Source organism: Octopus sinensis, linkage group LG7, assembly GCF_006345805.1.
Source record: "Octopus sinensis linkage group LG7, ASM634580v1, whole genome shotgun sequence".
Taxonomy (NCBI): domain Eukaryota; kingdom Metazoa; phylum Mollusca; class Cephalopoda; order Octopoda; family Octopodidae; genus Octopus; species Octopus sinensis.
Window position 1 is genome coordinate 87,302,809 of NC_043003.1, and position 19,059 is coordinate 87,321,867.

At 35.4% G+C, this 19,059-nt stretch overlaps 1 protein-coding gene across 3 annotated transcripts in view; it reads left to right on the top strand.

Annotated features, from left to right (window-relative positions):
* The first annotated feature begins 4,995 nt into the window (after positions 1–4,995).
* Positions 4,996–19,059, top strand: part of LOC115213781 (glutamine--fructose-6-phosphate aminotransferase [isomerizing] 2) — a 66,530-nt gene continuing 52,466 nt past the window's right edge. Inside the window, exons 1-2 of one of the 3 annotated variants that reach the window (XM_029782623.2) lie at positions 4,996–5,126; positions 13,488–13,595. In XM_029782623.2, coding sequence (XP_029638483.1) covers positions 5,120–5,126; positions 13,488–13,595 — 115 coding nt within the window. In that variant the 5' untranslated portion in view covers positions 4,996–5,119. The remainder of the gene's footprint in view (positions 5,127–13,487; positions 13,596–19,059) is intronic. The other 2 variants (XM_029782624.2, XM_029782622.2) reach the window with 2 other exon arrangements.

Sequence of the window (19,059 nt, forward strand, 5' to 3'; positions counted from 1 at the left end):
TAATCATAAGCTCAACACTCTAACCACTGAGCCATGCACTTTCACTCTAACTACTGAGCCATGCAGGCAATTATAGATACTCTCTCAGCGCTCCCACTCTTTAAATGCCATCAAGTCCCAAATCTTTATGAAACAGGCAGAGGTGGGTCACCTTTTGGACTCCTTGCTGTTAGACACATGCACAGGCTTTTTTTCAGATATCCAAACCTAGTAAACAATCATCTTTAGAGATTGGCAATAATAATTAGCTGGAGGAGTCAGTCAGTTAATAGTTAATTAGCATTGATAATTTGTAATGACACAAAGAAAGCATTAACTACACTAAGTTGTTCCAGTTTACCAAACCCAAACCCATATGAGTATAGTGCATAAATACAATACATGAATGTTCTAAATCTGTGGTTCTCAGCCACATTTTGTCTGTGGACCCCTTTGATTCCTGTTTTACATTACTGGATCACCATAGCCATTCAATGTATGTAAAAAATTCCTACTGTATTTGTATTCCAATTTCGTCGCCCTTTTCAAGTCTAGCCAGGCACATGGGCCCGGTTTCCCGGTTTCTGTGGCGTATGTGTTCCCCCCAGCTGGATGGGATGCCAGTCCATCGCAGCGTTACTCAAGAAACAGGAAGACAGAGTGAGAAAAAGTTGTGGCGAAAGAGTACAGCAGGGTTCGCCACCACCCCCTGCCGGGGCCTCGTGGAGCTTTTAGGTGTTTTTGCTCAGTAAACACACACAACACCCAGTCTGGGAATCGAAACTTTGAACATTAGGCCACATACCTTCACATGTACAGACATTACCTTTTTCACTGATATTTTATTCTTAGGCCTCCTAAGAGCCAAGCAAATTGTGCAAATGGCGTTAACAGCAAAATGTAAACATATTACTTTAACCCTGACTACAAAACTTATGAATATTGCAAAAACTAGGAAGTGATACATTGATAAGAACCCAAGATGCAGAACATTATATAATATTCCTCATCATTATCATCGGCAGCAGCAGCAGCAGCAGTAGTTTTTGTTGTTTTGAGTTTGGTGCAAAACACACCTTAAGAATTAATCTGTGAAAGGGACCCTTAAGCCCCTCTTTCTTCTTTCCAGAGACTCAAGGCAGCACCTTGGGCAATAGAGGTTGCCAGTTATAAAACTTAAAGCTAAGCCATTACTCACAAGTGGGTATTGACCCGGTGGCTTGTACCAAACTAGCTGTTTCAGGTGCTAATGTGGCTGCAAACAGACATAGATACTCTGTCAGCCTTCCCACACTTTTCATACTGTCATTGGTTGGACAGTTCAGCAGGATTCAAGAAATTAGGAGACACTGTCAAGCTCCAGTGTCTGCTTTGACATGGCTTCTACAGCCGAATGCCTTTATTAATACCAATCAGCTTTTTTATGGACAACTAGCAGTATTGTCCGGCGTTGCTCGGGTTTGTAAGGGAAATAACTATATAAGCATTTTCAGAGAGTTACTTCCCTTATATAAACCGAGCAAAAAATCATTAAAAATGCGGAAAAATGATGGTAAATTTTTTTAAATCGTAGACTCATCGTAGACGTGCGCTAATACCCAGAAGGGCTCGATATGAATCACGACTATAAGATACCCACTTTTGGTTAAACTGCACTGCAAAATGTGGGAGTAGTTAGGAATCTAAATTGGAGTAGACAGGCACACACACAACTTCATTTTTATATATAAAGATATGCAAATTCAGTCAGTAACAATATCATCAGAGCAATTTAATAGTGTATATTAAGCAAGTCTTCTCTGGAAATGCTTGCCTCATAAAATTTTAGCTACAGGTACTAAACATTTACCATTTCACACCAATTAACAAATGTATTCTATTGGGAACTGACTATACTGCAGGGCTTCAGCAAGAGAATTTTATATTTAAGCTACTAGCAGTGAATCTGTCCATTATAAGAGGAGTTCATATTAAAGTCTAATTATATGAAGCAGTTAACACTATATTATTTTATTATTTGTACCTAAAGTTTTTACTGGTTCAGATAGTCTCTTACTCTTAACTAGTCACCTGCAGGCCAGATTAAAGAGATTCAACTTATACAGAATCTAATATTTACCAGACCTCTTATTCAGCTTTCAGAAATCCAGAAATACTGTGCAATTATCGTACAATACACTGTACCCTGCTTATAAAATTGGTTAATTTGTATGTGGTATGTTACAAGCAGTTTTGTTTTTAAGTGGATTGATAAAGATTAAAGATACTCTGCTTTAGAAGTAATATTAATTTGGGATCTTTTCGGTTTGAACGGCAGTTTTTTCTAGTGGTATCATATGAAATTGTCACCCATAATTATGACCCTAGTATCGATCTATTGCATTTCAATCTCTTTTAGGGTTAGGGTTAGGTGTGGGGGGAAGAGTATCTTTTTTTCTTCACAAATGTAAATAAACCCAATCTGTTTCTTAAACGAGGGACATATTCATACGGCACAGAATGTTTTTTTACCTCAATAGACGTCAGTGATTGGCTGAAATTGCAGAAATTGAAGAAAAAAAACAAATATGTTACAAACTGTAGAATTTTCTCAATAAAGCCAAGAGAAAAAGATGTTTTATAAACACATTCTACCAGCATACGAAGTTTAAAATTTTTTAGTTACCTAGAAATTATGTTAAAAACTGCCGTTCAAACCGAAAAGATCCTTAATTTGTACTGGCATCAGCTAAATACAATCATGTTCTTTATTTTTCTTCATTTAATATTCATCTTATAAACATTACATTGAATACATGGTACAGTATGTTATATTTTAAGAATTTTAAGTGGCTTAACCCTTTAGCATTTAAACCGGCCACATCCAGCCAAAAATATTCTACCTGTTTTATGTTCAAACTGGCCAGATCTGGTCTCTCACACCAACCCTACAATATTGTTTAAAAAATTAACAGCTACCTTATCAAATTCTCATAGTTACAAGATAATGCATGATTAGTTCAAAACAATGTAGATGAGAAGCATTAATTTTGGTAGAATAATGCGAACACTAAAGGGTTAATTAATATCAAACAGATCCTGCTTCAGAAATGTATTAATTTGAATTTGTTAGATGTGATTTAGTTCTTTACTTTTAGTAGTTTATTTTATATTCTAAGTATATATTTAGCTGTGTCCATAAAACTGGAATATCCAGATATCTGGTTGTTTTATGTCCAGTCCCCAGCTTGCCAAATGATTGGTCTGGTACAGTACTTGTAGCAACAGTGTCAGCAGTAGGAATCTTAAGTGAAAGTACATATCTCTATGAACAGTGTACAACTTCCTGAACTAAATTATATTATACCTGCTTGTCAGGTATGAACATGACTTTATTAATGAAATCATTAGATTAAGTAAGTATTTAACAAGGAAGATGACGAAATATGATTCTAAAGTAGTTTGGAAATGGGTAGTTTATTATTAGCTACTCTAAGATGCCTGAAGTACATTCACAAAACGAATAAAGCTCAATTTAGCTACTCATTTAGATTTGTCACGTATTCATGAAACTTAAATTCATCAAAAACTATGAAGAGCACTTCACATCTTTCTAGTTACTCAACACGCATCACATGGACAACTTCACTAAGTAAATAGTAAATTTCGTTAGTATGAAAATAGGTAAACGTTATTTTACTATATTGTGCCTACAGGGTGCCCTCTCTTCAAATTGATCTCATGAGATTTTTCCTACAACTAAATTATCATGCAATTAGCGATTTTTATGAAGACTTTGGATTGTACTTTGGTAACCACGAATTGTATACACACGTCCGCTAGATACCAATTTTTAGAACTTTTCTAACCGTATCAACGTCTGATTAGCTAAAGTAACTAGGAGTTACGACATCCTAATTCTTCCAAATGGCTTTAGCAGAATAAGGAAGGATAATTTGTTATAACTACGAGACGGTATCTATTCGTTATCTTTCGTGAGTTCGAAGACATTTTCTTCCAAGACGTCATCACACGCGCATACACACACAAATTTTGTTTTATTTTTCATAAAGTTCAAAGCCGCCTGGAGATAAATGTTAAATTAAAAGTTTTAACATTTGGCACAGAGCACTGTCTAGCATATTCGTCCCAGCATTTCGATATTTTTTTATTTATTAATGAAAGCTGTTTTCTAATATTTTGTTATATAAAAAAAAGTATACTCGCAATTTTCTTTTTTTAGATTTAAGTTAATACGTTAAGATTAACCAAAATATTTTGGAGATATTTAGATTTCAGCTTTTTGGCGTGAAGCTAACAATTTCTCACTTGGTTTTCCATGAAAGAGTTCTATTTAAATTAAAATTTTATTTTAGGGTATCCTATTACAAAATTTAATAATGAAATTCGATTGATGAAAATAGGTTATTCTTACAAAAGCACGAAAAGCGGTAATTTTTTTTTTAAGTGGGGAATTAGATGTGGGAAGTGGGACAATTATTCGTTTCTTTAAGATATTTTAAATAAAGGCTGAAGCTTTTAGTTTCTTTATCCAATTTACTTTTAACATCGTTGATCGAACATCTAGTAGAGGAAGACAGAAAAAAAGCTGGTTTTAGGGATTAAAACAAAATTATAATGTTAGTTTTTAAAAAAACAACAGGATTAATAAATCGATCGCAACCAGAAAATAAATTGATTCGCAAAGAAATAGCCGGAACGAGCGGAAGGTCGTGAACCGGAAGTAGTTAATACTTTTCTGAACACGCGAATATACAGACTTTTTTTTCCTTTCGACAGTTTATGTACTTGTTCAACACATAGAGAGAGACAGAAAGGGAGAGAGAGAGACAGAAAGCAAGAGAGAGAGAAAGAAGGAAAGAGAGAGAGAAAGAAAGAGAGAGAAAGAGTGTACGTGTGTGTGGTATATAAATATATAAATAAATATATATATATATACACACAGACGTGCATATCACATGCACATATACACATAGCACCTACATACACACCCCCATATATATATATATATAATATATATACATACACACGCACGCACACGCATACACACACACATACATACTCGCGATATATATACGTGGCAGTGGCCTGTCTTGTCAATAATCAGTGTTTTCTTGTACGTGTCGGAAGATAATCTAATATGTGTGGTAAGTAAGCATTTAATTTTTACTTCGTCCTGCTTATTGCTTTTGTGCGTAAAAAACATAATTATTAAGGAACATTTAAATGTCGGAGTAATTTCTTCTTGATTTGGATTATTTTTTTTCATTTATTTATCAGTTGACAATATACATTTGGCATGTATATATTGTAACGTATGTATAATGCTAATTTCATGTAATAAATATATTAGCATTTAATTGCATGGTAAGCTGGGTTTTTTTTTTATCAAGCTGGATTGTCTTTTTGGGGTGTTTTTTTTGTACAAGTGTGCCGAAGAGTATACTCTTCATCAGTTTTATAAATTTAATAAAATTCACTTGGATCCCTAGATTCAATTAAATATTTGATTTATAGATTGCGATAATTATTACAATCACTATTTTTTTGCTTTAACTTCTTTTTTTTTACTTATTATCACAGTTTATTTACTGGATTCATTGTTTTTGATTTAATTAAAAAAAAATCTCCAATTGAAATATTATCAACTTTCTGAAATTTACTATAATTCTAGCTTAAAGTTCTAGTAATAGGATTTCGTTTCTTAAACCATCCGACACCACTTTCATCTCTTGTACCGGTAATATATCAGGTAGTTTGTTCGTTCTGAGATGTTATTTACACAAAGAACCTTGTGTGTATAATAAAACAAAACCTTATCCAGAGTCAGCAACATGCTTATCGCATCGTTACTATGATACGAACATTGGTAGCATCCGATAAAAATCTATAATTCGGATAGATTATAATTAACTGGCATTCGTAATGCATGCCGTTTGAAAGGTATTCATATACAATTTCATTAAAAGATATTTATTTTCCTCAAAGTTATGGGCGAAAAACTCGGATCTTGTGAATTTTCCGAAGTCCTCTACCCACCCTCTCATAAAAGATTTTACCCGTAAATTTCTTTATAATCGTAATCTATGCTGTTTCAAAGGTATATATATATATATATAAAACTTCATTAAAAAAAACCCCATTTTCCTAAAAGTTATGAGGGAAAAACTCAGATCTTGTGAATTTTCCGAAGTCCTCTACCCACCCTCTCGGAAAAGATTTTACCCGTAAATTTCTTTATAATCGAAATCTATGCTGTTTGAAAGGTATATATATATATAAAACTTAATTTTAAAAAACCCCATTTTCCTAAAAGTTATGAGGGAAAAACTCGGATCTTGTGAATTTTCCGAAGTCCTCTACCCACCCTCTCGGAAAAGATTTTACCCGTAAATTTCTTTTTAATCGTAATCTATGCTGTTTGAAAGGTATATATATAAAACTTCATTTTAAAAAAACCCATTTTCCTAAAAGTTATGAGGGAAAAACTAGGATCTGGTGAATTTTCCGAAGTCATCTCCTCTCGTTACTTTCCGCGCATTTTTTGTTTTCATATTTGTTTCCTACACATTTTTTTTTTACACCCGTTGCACTATTTTGTTTTTCTTCGTTACTTTAACTCCCGGTCACCAAAACAAAACAAATGTAATAGGTGTACCCCACAAATTTCTTTGTAATCATAATCTATGCCGCTTGAAAGGTATTTCTATAAAATGTCACTAATATATATTCATTTCCTGAAAGTTATGAGGGGAAAAATCGGATCGTGTGAATTTTCCGAAAGTCTTCTCTCCGCTTCACCCCCGTTCGTTTGCGCAGATTTTAGTTATCATATTCGTCTTCTACACTTTTTTTTTTACACCTATTATACCCTTCTTCTGTTTTGGTTTAGTGACCGGGAGTTAAAGTAAACACTAACCAAATAATGTTTGTATTTCTTCTGTCAAGTATTCAGTATTCTTGTCTATATCATTACCTATCTGTCACTTTGACAGACCACTTAACTATATGCGAAAATCATCACCCGACGAAGGCAAAATTAAGGAGTTTATTCTTTGTAAATAATCACCATTTTTCTAAAAATTACAGACGTGTACATTTCAAAACCCGACCGAACAATATATATTAAAAGTTATGCTCAACTTACTTACATACATTATGACTTCATGCAAAAATAAATAAATAAATAAATAGTTTATATTTTATTTTGTATATTTATTTATTTATTACTTTAGTTGAGTCCAAGTTAACGTCCTGCTTATCTGGCGAATAAGATTAAAACTTGTTTTCTTTTTGCCCCCTTTAATTCTTCGCACTTGTACATTATTTAATCCTATTAATCCGGGCTGACGGGACATATTTTCTTTTCAAATACTTTTGTCAGTTTATATAATTAATTAACAAATTTCTTGGCACACAAGCTTGATGTAAATGGTGATACTGCGCATTTTTGACATAACTCTGAAGAAAAGTTCATTTATATATACGCACACACACATAAACATCGCATGTGTAGTTGTCATTCCAGTAAAGAGGCTGCTGTTATACACATTCACACATGCTTGTTCACCATTTACATCCACATAGATATATATAATAAAAATAAACAGAACAATGTAGGGATCTTTTCCCAATGTAGTACAGTTGCTGAGCTATTGACAACATGGTTATGAGTTCACGTCTTACTACAGATCTTGTGGCCTTCAAACTAAAGACATAAACTTTGCTGCCCTCAATGGTTAGCAGTATCCTGTAGTAAAAATTAAACCATAGCTGCTACATTAAAGATCACCTCACCTCTGCTAGCATTAGAAAATGTAAGGAGAATAATAAATAACAACCAGTGTTTCGCTTACTCGAGTTTCTGCTTTAAGTAAACTGCTACACCCTCTTTAGGGTATAACATTAGCTAAAACTTACTTAGATGATCCGAATTTTTTTCCCTATTGTATGCATTTTATTTATTTTGGTGGGGCCACTGGGTTTTAAGACGATCCGTTTCCATACATCAACGATATTTTTGGTAATGATTATAGTTTTGTATTTAGTCTTTGTACAATGTAATCTTTAACTATGACTAGGTATTGGCTTTCTTGTTTAAAAAAAAAAAAATCTGTTGCCAGTAAACAGAAAATTTGAATACCCTTCTACATCCACTTTGCAAACCTTGCGTAAAGGCAAGCATCTTCAACTCCTTCCACACGCCCCACTTAAATTCCCTGTTGTTGGTTTTGGTAAATAGCTGTTTTTATTTATTTATTTTTGACATAGTTTTCTTTCGTTTGTTACTGTGTGTGCAAGCTGTGGAGGAGATTGCTATTTCCATTTTGAAATGAAAATTGCTTTAAGTCTTTGAATTGAGCTATCTGCGAAAAAAAACCTTTAACGGCATTTGCAGTAACACAGATGTTCATTAACATCAAAGTATATTCTTTTCCACTCTAAGCACAAGGCCCGAAATTTTGGGGGAAGGGGAAGCAGTCGAATAGATCGACTCCAGTACACCAACTAGCACTTAATCTATCAACCCCGAAAGGATAAAAGGCAAAGTCAACCTTGGCGGAATGAACTGTAAATTGCAAATTCTGCATGCCTGGTCTTGTTCAGCGGCCTTGCAAATTTCCCCAACTAAATTCAATTTTAGCCTGGTTACAGAACTTACCTCCCTTTAACCTTCCTATACTTACATCAAGGGCAGAAATAGCCTAGTTTTACGATGGCAATTCTTCAGCTCTCTTTATATTATGAACATTGCAAAGAGCATAGCCCTTCTTGTAGCTTTCAACCATCCTTCTAGAATAGATCAACAGCTTCCACGTATTAACATCAGGTACTCAAGTTTAGTCTTAATACTATCTAGAATTTGGCATTTTTCCTGATTTTATGTGATATCAGTGATATCTACTTGGTTCCTACATAATATCCACAAGCATAATGTATTTGGCAGATTTTTGAATTTTCTACTTACTATATTCTACAATGTTAAGATACACAATTCTATGAAACAGGAAGATATAATTTTAGAAATTTAGGTGAAAAGGCATTTTTTTTATATAGTGCAAACCATTCTTTAAAAATTAGAATTACAGGTGAGGAATTTGGTAATGGGCAGTGAAAAATATGATTAACAGAAATTCTGCTAAATTTGTTATTTCTTTCTCTATAAGTACTCTGATATTTAGAAATGGTCTAAGATTGTCAAAGCCCCAAAGTGGAATGAAATATCTATAGTAGAACCCACAATGTGAACTGGTAGTCTAATACCTATACATTTACAGTACATAAACTGATTATAATAAACTGTATAATTCTTTCCCCCAAAGACTTCTGTACTGGTAGTGGGATAAGAACTTATCCATTCAGGCATGATAAACTCTTAGGAAGTTTGTTAGTCTGTTTGATATAACACAGTGGTTTGCTTAGTCTGCTAGAAATAGTAGCTAAATGTTTCTTTTACTCACTCTCTAACTTCAACAAGGCAAGACATTTTGGACAGTGTTGTCCTAGATTCCTAGATATGCTGTCTGAAATATGACAGGTTGATCACAGCTGGATTATCATTGCTCAGTTTGGACAATAGTATTTAGTTTGTCTTACAGCCTTTCAGTGTTAATTAATTAAGAATTAATGAATTTGTGCAATTCATATAAGTGATTATTCCTTCCTCCAGAATGTTTCTCTTTTTAGAAAGTAATATTTTTCCATCAACTTTTCATAAGGAAATGTTTAGGCAGTAGCTGAGAGGTAGAAGTCTTCTTGAGAATGGTACACAGTATAAACTGTTGTCATCCCTTTCAAACAAATGGGCTTGTAAGAAATATATAAATAATAATTTTAAAAAACTTAATATTTGCCCTACACCAACTTTTCCATTACAGAAACTGCAGTGATTTCTGGGAAATATCACTTTTTGACAGTTTAGCTCTTTAAGACCTAATATAGATATATCTTGTGGAAACTACAAGTATTAAATAAATTTTAAAACTTATTTAGTATTTGCAACTATCATTGATATCTTGGAGTGAAATGGCTTCATTGTTACTATTGGGTCATCCCATAACTAATGTAATTTTTTTTTTAATACTTCTTTTATTTTCAACATTAAGATAAGCAAAGTTCTTTTTAAATCTAAAATATACTTTCCTTCATTTTCTACTACAATGCTCTTCCATCTATCTGGTAGACTTGCAAGGCCTCTCTTCCAAAATTCACTTGTCCATGACGAAAAACACTCCTCCAGTACTATTCTGATCTTGTCTACAGAATTCATATTTTTTCTGTCCAAATGATTTTGAAGACAGTGGGACAAATGATAATTAGATGGAGCAATGTCTAGTGAATATGGTGGGTGAGACATCATTTTCCGTTCAAACTGCTCCAGCCTTTGGAATGTCATCTTCGCTGTATGTGACATTATCTTGATGGCAGAACACCTTTCGTCTTGAAACCAATGACTTAAGCTGCTCACAGTAGATCTCTTTTGTTATTGTTTGGTTTGGGTTTAAAAGTTCAAAGTGCACTGGACCTTTTGTATCCTATCAAACAGATAACAACACCTTACATGGGGGAAGGCCTTCTTTAACCTGGGATGCCAGTGTTTCTCCTTTCCCTACCCACTGTCTTCGCTGCTTGACATTTTTATAGAGAACCCATTTCTCATCACCAGTCACTATTCAGTCAAAAAAAGGTTTGTTCATGAGATGTGACTGCAAAGAAGAGCACACATTCACTCTCTGTGTGCAATTAGACTCAGAAAGTTTGAGGAACCCATTGACCCAATTTGCTGACTTTTCTGATGACATGCAGGTGTCGATGAATGGTTGAATGGCCAAATCCAAGCTTCTCTGCAAATTGCTCAACAGTTATGATGGGATTTTGTTCCACCAGGGTTTGCAGGACATCCTTATCGAGCTCTACAAATTTTCCAGGATGAGGCTTGTCTTCTAGGCTGTAGTTTCTGGCTTGGAATTTCTGGAACCACCGTTAACACTGGCTTACGTTTATTGTCTGATTCCCATATACTGCTTTGATATTCCTCACACTTTCTGTTGCATTGTTGCCTTTATTGAACTAATAAAGCAAAATATGCTCCTTTGTCATTTCCATTATGGCTTTGAAAAAATAACTAATAAAATTGAACTGTACTCTTCAAAACTTGCACTAAGAATAAAGGTAAAATTACTACGTGCTTTTATAACAAGTTGATGCCGGTAGTTTATCCCGTCCCCCTCTGACTTTTAGTTCATGTATTTGAAAAAACTGCATTATTTATGGGATGACCCGATATTTCTTTAACCCTTTTGTTACCATATTTCTGTTGGAATACACTATATTTTTAGAATGAATAATTTTGTCATTATTAAGCTGGTGTTTGGAACAATTTAGGATGAAATTTTGATGGAAGATTAATTATAGATTCCTTTAAAACAAAGTCTCTATCATATAACCAAGGGTGTTCTTGAGCAATTTGGTATCAAAAGAAAGTAATTCATTTCTATGAATTTCTACGAAAACTTTGTCAGTTTAATGTGGAGTTTTGAAATGGAATGTCAAATATGTTTCTTTATCAGTTTGATCCTTTATCATCTCTCTGGGACCCTATCAAGTTGAATAATTTATTGAAACTGAAATAGCTGCTGGAATTAGTTTCTTTTTCTAAGTCAACAAAAATTTCATTATTTTGGCATCCATTTTTCTAGGCTAGTATATATGAAATATAATATCTGTATGTCCTTGTCTTGAATCATGTAATCTCTAAATGGAAAATATTCTCAGATTTGGCTGCCATTACTTCTCAAATTTTACTAAAATGTCTTATTAGCAGATTTCCCAATTTGCTTGATTTTATTGTATTCTTTTATATATGGTTAAATGGCATCAAACTGGCAAAATTGTTTAATACAACGGACAAAATGCTTAGCAACATTTCTTCCTGCTTTACATTCTGAGTTCAAATTCTGCTAAAGCCAACTTTGCATTTTGTCCTTTCAGGGTCAATAAAATCAAGAACCAATTGAACACAGGGGTTAACGGTATCAACTACCCACTCCCCTCAGAATTGCTGGCTTTGTGCCAAAAATTTTAAACCGTCCTATCTGGTTGGATATAGTTTATTTGTAACTGAGTACTTATCATATCACCTTAAATCCAAACATAGCTACTACCACATCATAAAGACTGGCTCTGTTCTTCAGGAGCTGTGTGGTTAAGTTTGCTACCCAACCTTGTGGTTTCAGGTTCAGTCCCACGTGTGGCACTTTGGGCAAGTATTTTTCTCCTATAACCCCAAAACTCTACTTACAAAGACCTGTTGAGGCAAGTGAAATCGAAATCGATCAAAATCAATGGAAATTGTAGTTGTGATACCAGTGCCAGTGGCACGTAAGAGAACCATCTGAACGTGGCTGTTGCCAGCACCGCCCCGACTGGCCTCAGTGCCAGTGGCACATAAAATGCACCATCTGATCATGGCCGTTGCCAGCTTCGTCTGACACCTGTGCCGGTGGCATGTAAAAAGCACCCACTACACTCACGGAGTGGTTGTCGTTAGGAAGGGCATCCAGCCTTTAAAAAAACTGGATGTTAAAATGATGATGCTGAATAAGGTATAATGAAATATTTTGTTACTTGTTTAGTCATTTGGCTGTGGCCATACTGGAGCACTGCCTTAAAGAGATTTTAGTCACAGAAATTGACCCCAGGACTTATTCTTTGCAAGTCTAGTACTTATTCTATCAGTTTCTTTTGGTGAACTGCTAAGTTACAGGGTTGTAAACACACTGACATCAGTTGTCAAGTGATGTTTGAGGGAACAGACACAATGACACACACATATAAATATATACAACAGGCTCCTTTCAGTTTCCATCAACCAAATCCACTCACAAGGGTTCGGTCAGTCCAAGGCTATTGTAGAAGACAGTTTCCCTAGGTGCCATACAGTAGGACTGAACCCAGAGCCATGTGGTTGGGAAGTAAGCTTCTTACCACATAGCTACACCTATTGGTGAATATTTTACAATGGTCTGTTTTCTCTCTACCATACCATTTTATTATTCCTAGAATACATATTAAATTTTATTAGACAATTTGTTCAAAATAACTTTTCAAATATTGGTTTCAAATTTTGGCACAAGGCAAGCAATTTGGAGGGGGGAAGGGGTAAGTTGATTATATTCACCCCAGTGATCAACTGGTACTTATTTTATCAACCTCTGAAAGAACGAAAGGCAAAGTCGACCTTAGTGGAATTTGAATCCAGTGTGTAAAAATGGATGTTTGGGGGACAGGCACAAATGCTTTGCAACATTTCACCAAACATGCTAGTGATTCTGCCTGCTCGCTGCCTTTAACTTTTCAAATATTATTAAAAAAAAAAAAAACATTAAGGGATTTTCATTTTTTTTTTTTTATGTTTTTAAAACTTTGTATGAATGTGTTTTTAAAAAAAATTTTTTATAATTAGTCATATATTTCAGAGATACCTTATTTATTTGTCTTTATTTTAGGTATTTTTGCCTACCTCAACTATTTGACTCCTGTCACTCGTAAACAGATTTTGAATACCCTAATAACAGGTTTGAAGCGTCTTGAATATAGAGGGTATGATTCAGCAGGTAAGATCTACAAATTGTTTTGCTCATTAACTATTATTTTCGTTTGTTATGAGTATAAATTAAGTTGCTAACAGTGTCATTAACTAAATTAGATACTCCCAACTGAAATGATATCTTTGCAAGCGTCTTTTTGTTCTTACTACATAAGTTGTTCTTTTGTAGACATGAATCAGCTTGTCTCTTTGATGAATGAATTAATGGAAGTAACGTGTATTTTTCCTCATTGGTTAAAATTGTATTTATTCTTTCATCTAATCATGCATTTGGCTTATTTTTCAATGTTCTAGAAGTATATTCATATAACAGCTACATGTTGTGATCACTTCTGATTGATTTATCCTATTACTCTTTACTCTTTTACTTGTTTCAGTCATTTGACTGCGGCCATGCTGGAGCACCGCCTTTAGTCGAGCAAATCGACCCGGGACTTATTCTTTGTAAGCCCAGTACTTATTCTATCGGTCTCTTTTGCCGAACCGCTAAGTGACGGGGATGTAAACACACCAGCATCGGTTATCAAGTAATGCTAGAGGGACAAACACAGATACACACACACATATATATATATATATATACACATATATACGACAGGCTTCTTTCAGTTTCCGTCTACCAAATCCACTCAAGGCTTTGGTCGGCCCGAGGCTATAGCAGAAGACACTTGCCCAAGATGCCACGCAGTGGAACTGAACCCGGAACCATGTGGTTGGTTAGCAAGCTACTTACCACACAGCCACTCCTGCGCAGATAGATGAAAAATCTGTAGCATACATAGTGTGTGTGTTACTGATTCCTTGCCTTGACATTGCATGATAGTTGCAAGTGAGAGTCACCATCATGCGAGGTATGTCTGGTTATAAGGAAATACTACCTTTCTTGGAAACAAGTGAAAGTTAGCAACAGGAAGGGCATCCACCTGTAGAAAACCTGCCTCAACAAAAATTCCATCCAACCCATGCAAGCATGGAAAGTGTGTGTTAATACGATGATGATAATACCTCGAGAGCATAAATGAAGTGTAGTAGGTATAGCTGGGATTTGAAACTGGGTCCTGGTCACTAGTCCCTGAAAAATCACTTTTTTAAATTTATAGTGATTTCTACACTATAGTAATTTCATTCTTGTCTCACTCTGATTTACTAACCAATTTCAAACTCCACCTGTCTAACACCTGTGGACATGTTTACAAAGTCAGAAAACAGCACAGCTCCCATGACTTTCAGAAACACTTTTTCACGTTAAGAGTTGCTGAAGCATGGAACAGACTGCCGGCATCAGTTGTTAGTTGTCAGAGCACTGCATCCTTCAAAACTTCCATGCTTCCTGAGATTTGCCAACACTACAGCTGATTTTCCCCCTCCATACACATGCAAGCATGTATCTGACTCATACACTGTTCGCTTTCCAGACATTTGTACATTACTGCATATGCTTTATATGCACTTTCTGACAAGTTGTGGTGCACCTGAGCACTGTATACAATAATTTCATTATTATATTATTATCCAAATAAGCACCCTTGTCTTTTTTTATTATTTTAAAACTTTCCGCATTCAGATTACTTTGTCAAAAGTAATGCTTATTTATTCACATTGTTTTGAATTCATGATGTACTGTTTTGTAGCATCAAGCTTTCAATGATGTGATTGTTTATTTTTCGAATGACATTGTAACATTAGTGTGAAAGGCTGGATCTGGTTTGTTTGAACATAGAACAGCTAGGGTATTTGGGCTGGATACGGCAAGTTTAAATGCTATATGGTTAAACCCAACTTTCCTTTTAGTTAATGCTGCTTTTGACTTGATTTAGATCTTCTGACAACTGCTTACTCAAAGCACCCTGCCTCTGCCCCACTCTACCCATTAGATTGAATATTATTTGATCTGAGTTAGCTAAGTGAGCATTCAGTATCTTCCGTAGTTTACTCCAAAAAATGAGGGGCACTGATAACATTATATATGTAGCATTTGCTCACTTGAATGACATTCATATACCACTCATCCTGCTAACTCCCTCAAATCCCAAACTACTGCCAGACTTTTTGGTCTCTCATTTCATGTAGATCTCTACTAATTTTGCAGAATCTCCCATCTGACTCCTTGAGTAACATGGCTTTGTAAGTTAGACTCCTGTTGTTAGACACCAAATATGCTGTCTGTTTTGCTTCTAACTACATACTGTACACACTCAGCAAATCTTCATTGGTTTTCTACATCACCATCACAAATAAATGAAAGAGTCTGCTTAGAGTTTCTCATTCCGCTAGAAATAACAGCTAAATCCTTTAAATGGACATATCGGACATTGAAATCCTAGATTCATTGTCTGGGGAAAAAGACAGGATGGTCCTGGCTGGACTATTATAGAGCTGCTTGGTCAAAGCACATCAACCCCAAAAAGTTACAGGTCCTGATGGTTTCTATTTCATTTATCCCCAAAACTTCTTTCCAATCACTGGAAACCTTTTTATACTGTCTACCATTCTCAAGAAGACTTCTACTTCTCACATCTACCGGCCAAACATTCCCTATTGTGAAATGGTGATGGAAACTGTTATAAATTGTTATAACTACTGCCTCTGCTAGTTTCAGTCTCATACTTTGCAGTGACAATATGTATAATTTTTGTGGAGCTAAATCCACTGGAAACCATTCTCTTATGTTAAAGACTAATTTTCCCTCATCCTTGAGAATTTTCAGAAAACAATGTCACCGCTCTTTAAACTAGTAAAACTGCTATTGTTTCGTGTAACTTCTTGAACTGCTCACTTATGGGCACTTCTATTTCTTGGAATGGAAGTTTCCTTGTACTGACCTATATTCTATCTACTCTGGTATTCCCTTAACCTTTTAACATTCAGATTATGTTAAATGTAATGCTTGTTTATTCAAATTGTTTTGTATTAATCATGCATTACTTCATAGCTTTGGGATTTCAATGATGTCATAGTTTTATTCTTAGAATGACATTGTAGGGTAGGTGTGAGGGGTTGGATCTGATCAATTTGAACATAAAAGCAAGTCAAATAATTTGGCCAGTTTAAATGCTAATGAGCTATGTCTTTCAATTTTCATTTGATACATTAACAGACTGTTCGCTATTTCTTCTAACTATTCACTTCCATGTAGGTTTCATTCATTTGCAATTTAGATATTTTGTGCAAAGCATGTGCTTTTTATTATGAGGACCCCTCGTACATTACATACTCAAAACTAAATCCCAAAAATTTAGGCCTCCTTTTAAGAACCAGAAAATATTAATACTATCAGTTTATGACCCTGTACATCACATTTCGTAGAACTGCTTTCATATTTGAAATGGTAGTGAACCAAGATAGCTGGCACATTGCTTTACTCGAAAAGACCTGTCTGCCTCAGCAGAATTGACCGATGCTGGTACCACATAAAAAGCACTCATGCCGGTGCCACCTGGTACACTCTGTGGAGTGGTTGGTGTTAGGAAGAGCATCCAGCTATAGAAACGATGCCCAAACAGACAATGTAGCCTGGTGTGGCTCCTGGCTTTGTCAGCTCTTGTCAAACTGTCCAATCCAGATCAGCCTGGAGAATACATGTTAAATGATAATAATGATAGTGATGAAAGGTACTGTGCATAGATACCCTTGACCATACTCAAAATGCCATCTGGTTGATTGAACTAGCAAGCTTGTTACCACTCAGCTCCAACCTTCCTGGTGCTCTTAACCTGTCTTTATCTTGGCATCCTTGCCTTATGCCCAATATTTTGCACAAACATTCCTCTTTGGTGTTGCAGTTCTTTGAAATTTATCTCTGTGCCTACATTTTCCCCTTCAGGTGTCTTCCATGAATATCTTCTTCAGTGACAGTAGATCTTGCCAGAAAATGGAATGTAAGAATAAGATAAAAATAAAAAATAAAACAGTAAAATAGCTTATAATTGTCACAAAGACATTGTCTTCACAGCATAATTGTTTTCGGTTCATGCTTTTTTGAGTATTTTTCTTTTTTTTTATTATTATTAGTATGGGAAATTACTACCACATTTTAAATGTATTAACTCTTTTACAAATACTGTATTGGATTGCTTCCCCTTGAAGATTTGTTGTTAATCCTATTATGTTTAATCTACCTTTGGAATTCTTTTTCCTTCCACATTTCTCCCGTTTCATTGACTGTAGAAGTTCAAACTAAACATCAACCACATATATAACCACTGTTACAATACTCAAGACTGCCTCTGGATTCACTTCTCTCACATATATTTTTAGTTGATAATGAGTTCTATAATTTATTGAGTTGTAAGACCTGCTACTATCATCATGTAGAACATCTGGATCAATGCAGTTTGAAAGAACCCATCTTTCACCAATAGTTCCATTCAGTATAAAAACTGAAGAGCTACTCTTTAGTTTTACAGTGCACTGGCTGAGTGTCAGTGTTACTGTTGTATTTGTACTGATGACCCTTCAGTTTGTACTTCTTCACTTGACCATTGGCTAGTGTTATAGGTAATAACATCTGTGGCTTCTCCTTAGGTTTTCATTTGTTTGGCTATTTTAAGCACGACCTTCGAATATTAGGGATCACCGAGGAAATGACTAGTGACCGAGACCTTTGAAAGTATGCTGTGCGTGAGAAGACCCGGCAGGACAAGTGAGACCATAACCCGTGGCCTCTCCTTCTTGGGACACAAAACTCTACTTGTGAAGATCTGTTGAGGCAAGTGAAAATCAAAATCGAAATCGATCAACATCAATGAAAATTGTAGTTGTGATACCAGTGCCGGTGGCACGTAAGAGATCCATCCGAACGTGGCCCAACATCAATGGAAATTGTAGTTGTGATACCAGTGCTGGTGGCACGTAAGAAAACCATCTGAACATGGCTGTTGCCAGCGCTGCCCCGACTGGCCTCTGTGCCGGTGGCACGTAAAGAGTACCATCCGATCGTGGCCATTGCCAGCCTCGTCTGGCACATAAAAAGCACCCACTACACTCACGGAGTGGTTGACGTTAGGAAGGGCATCCAGCTGTAGAAACACTGCCAGATCAGACTGGGCCTGGTGCAGCCTTTTGGCTTCCCAGACCCCAGTTGAACTGTCCAACCCATGCTAGCATGGAAAGCAGACGTTAAATGATGATGATGATGATGATTTTACATTGCTTAAAAATAGGTATAGAGGTGGCTGTATAGTTAAGATACACTTCCCAATTATATGTTGTCCGGTAAGTGTCTTCTATTATAGCTTGGGCTGACCAGAACCTTGTGAATGAATTTTAGTAGATGGAAACTGAAAGAAGCTTATCAAATACATAGATACGTATGTATGTACATATGTGTGTGTGTAGAGAGAGAAAAAATTGGTAGGTAGGTAGGTTGATTGTGTTTGTGTCTCCTTGTCTTGAGATTGCATGATAGTTATAAATGAGTGTCACTGTTATACATGCAGTGTCCATTATTTCCAATATTCTGTGGAAACTTG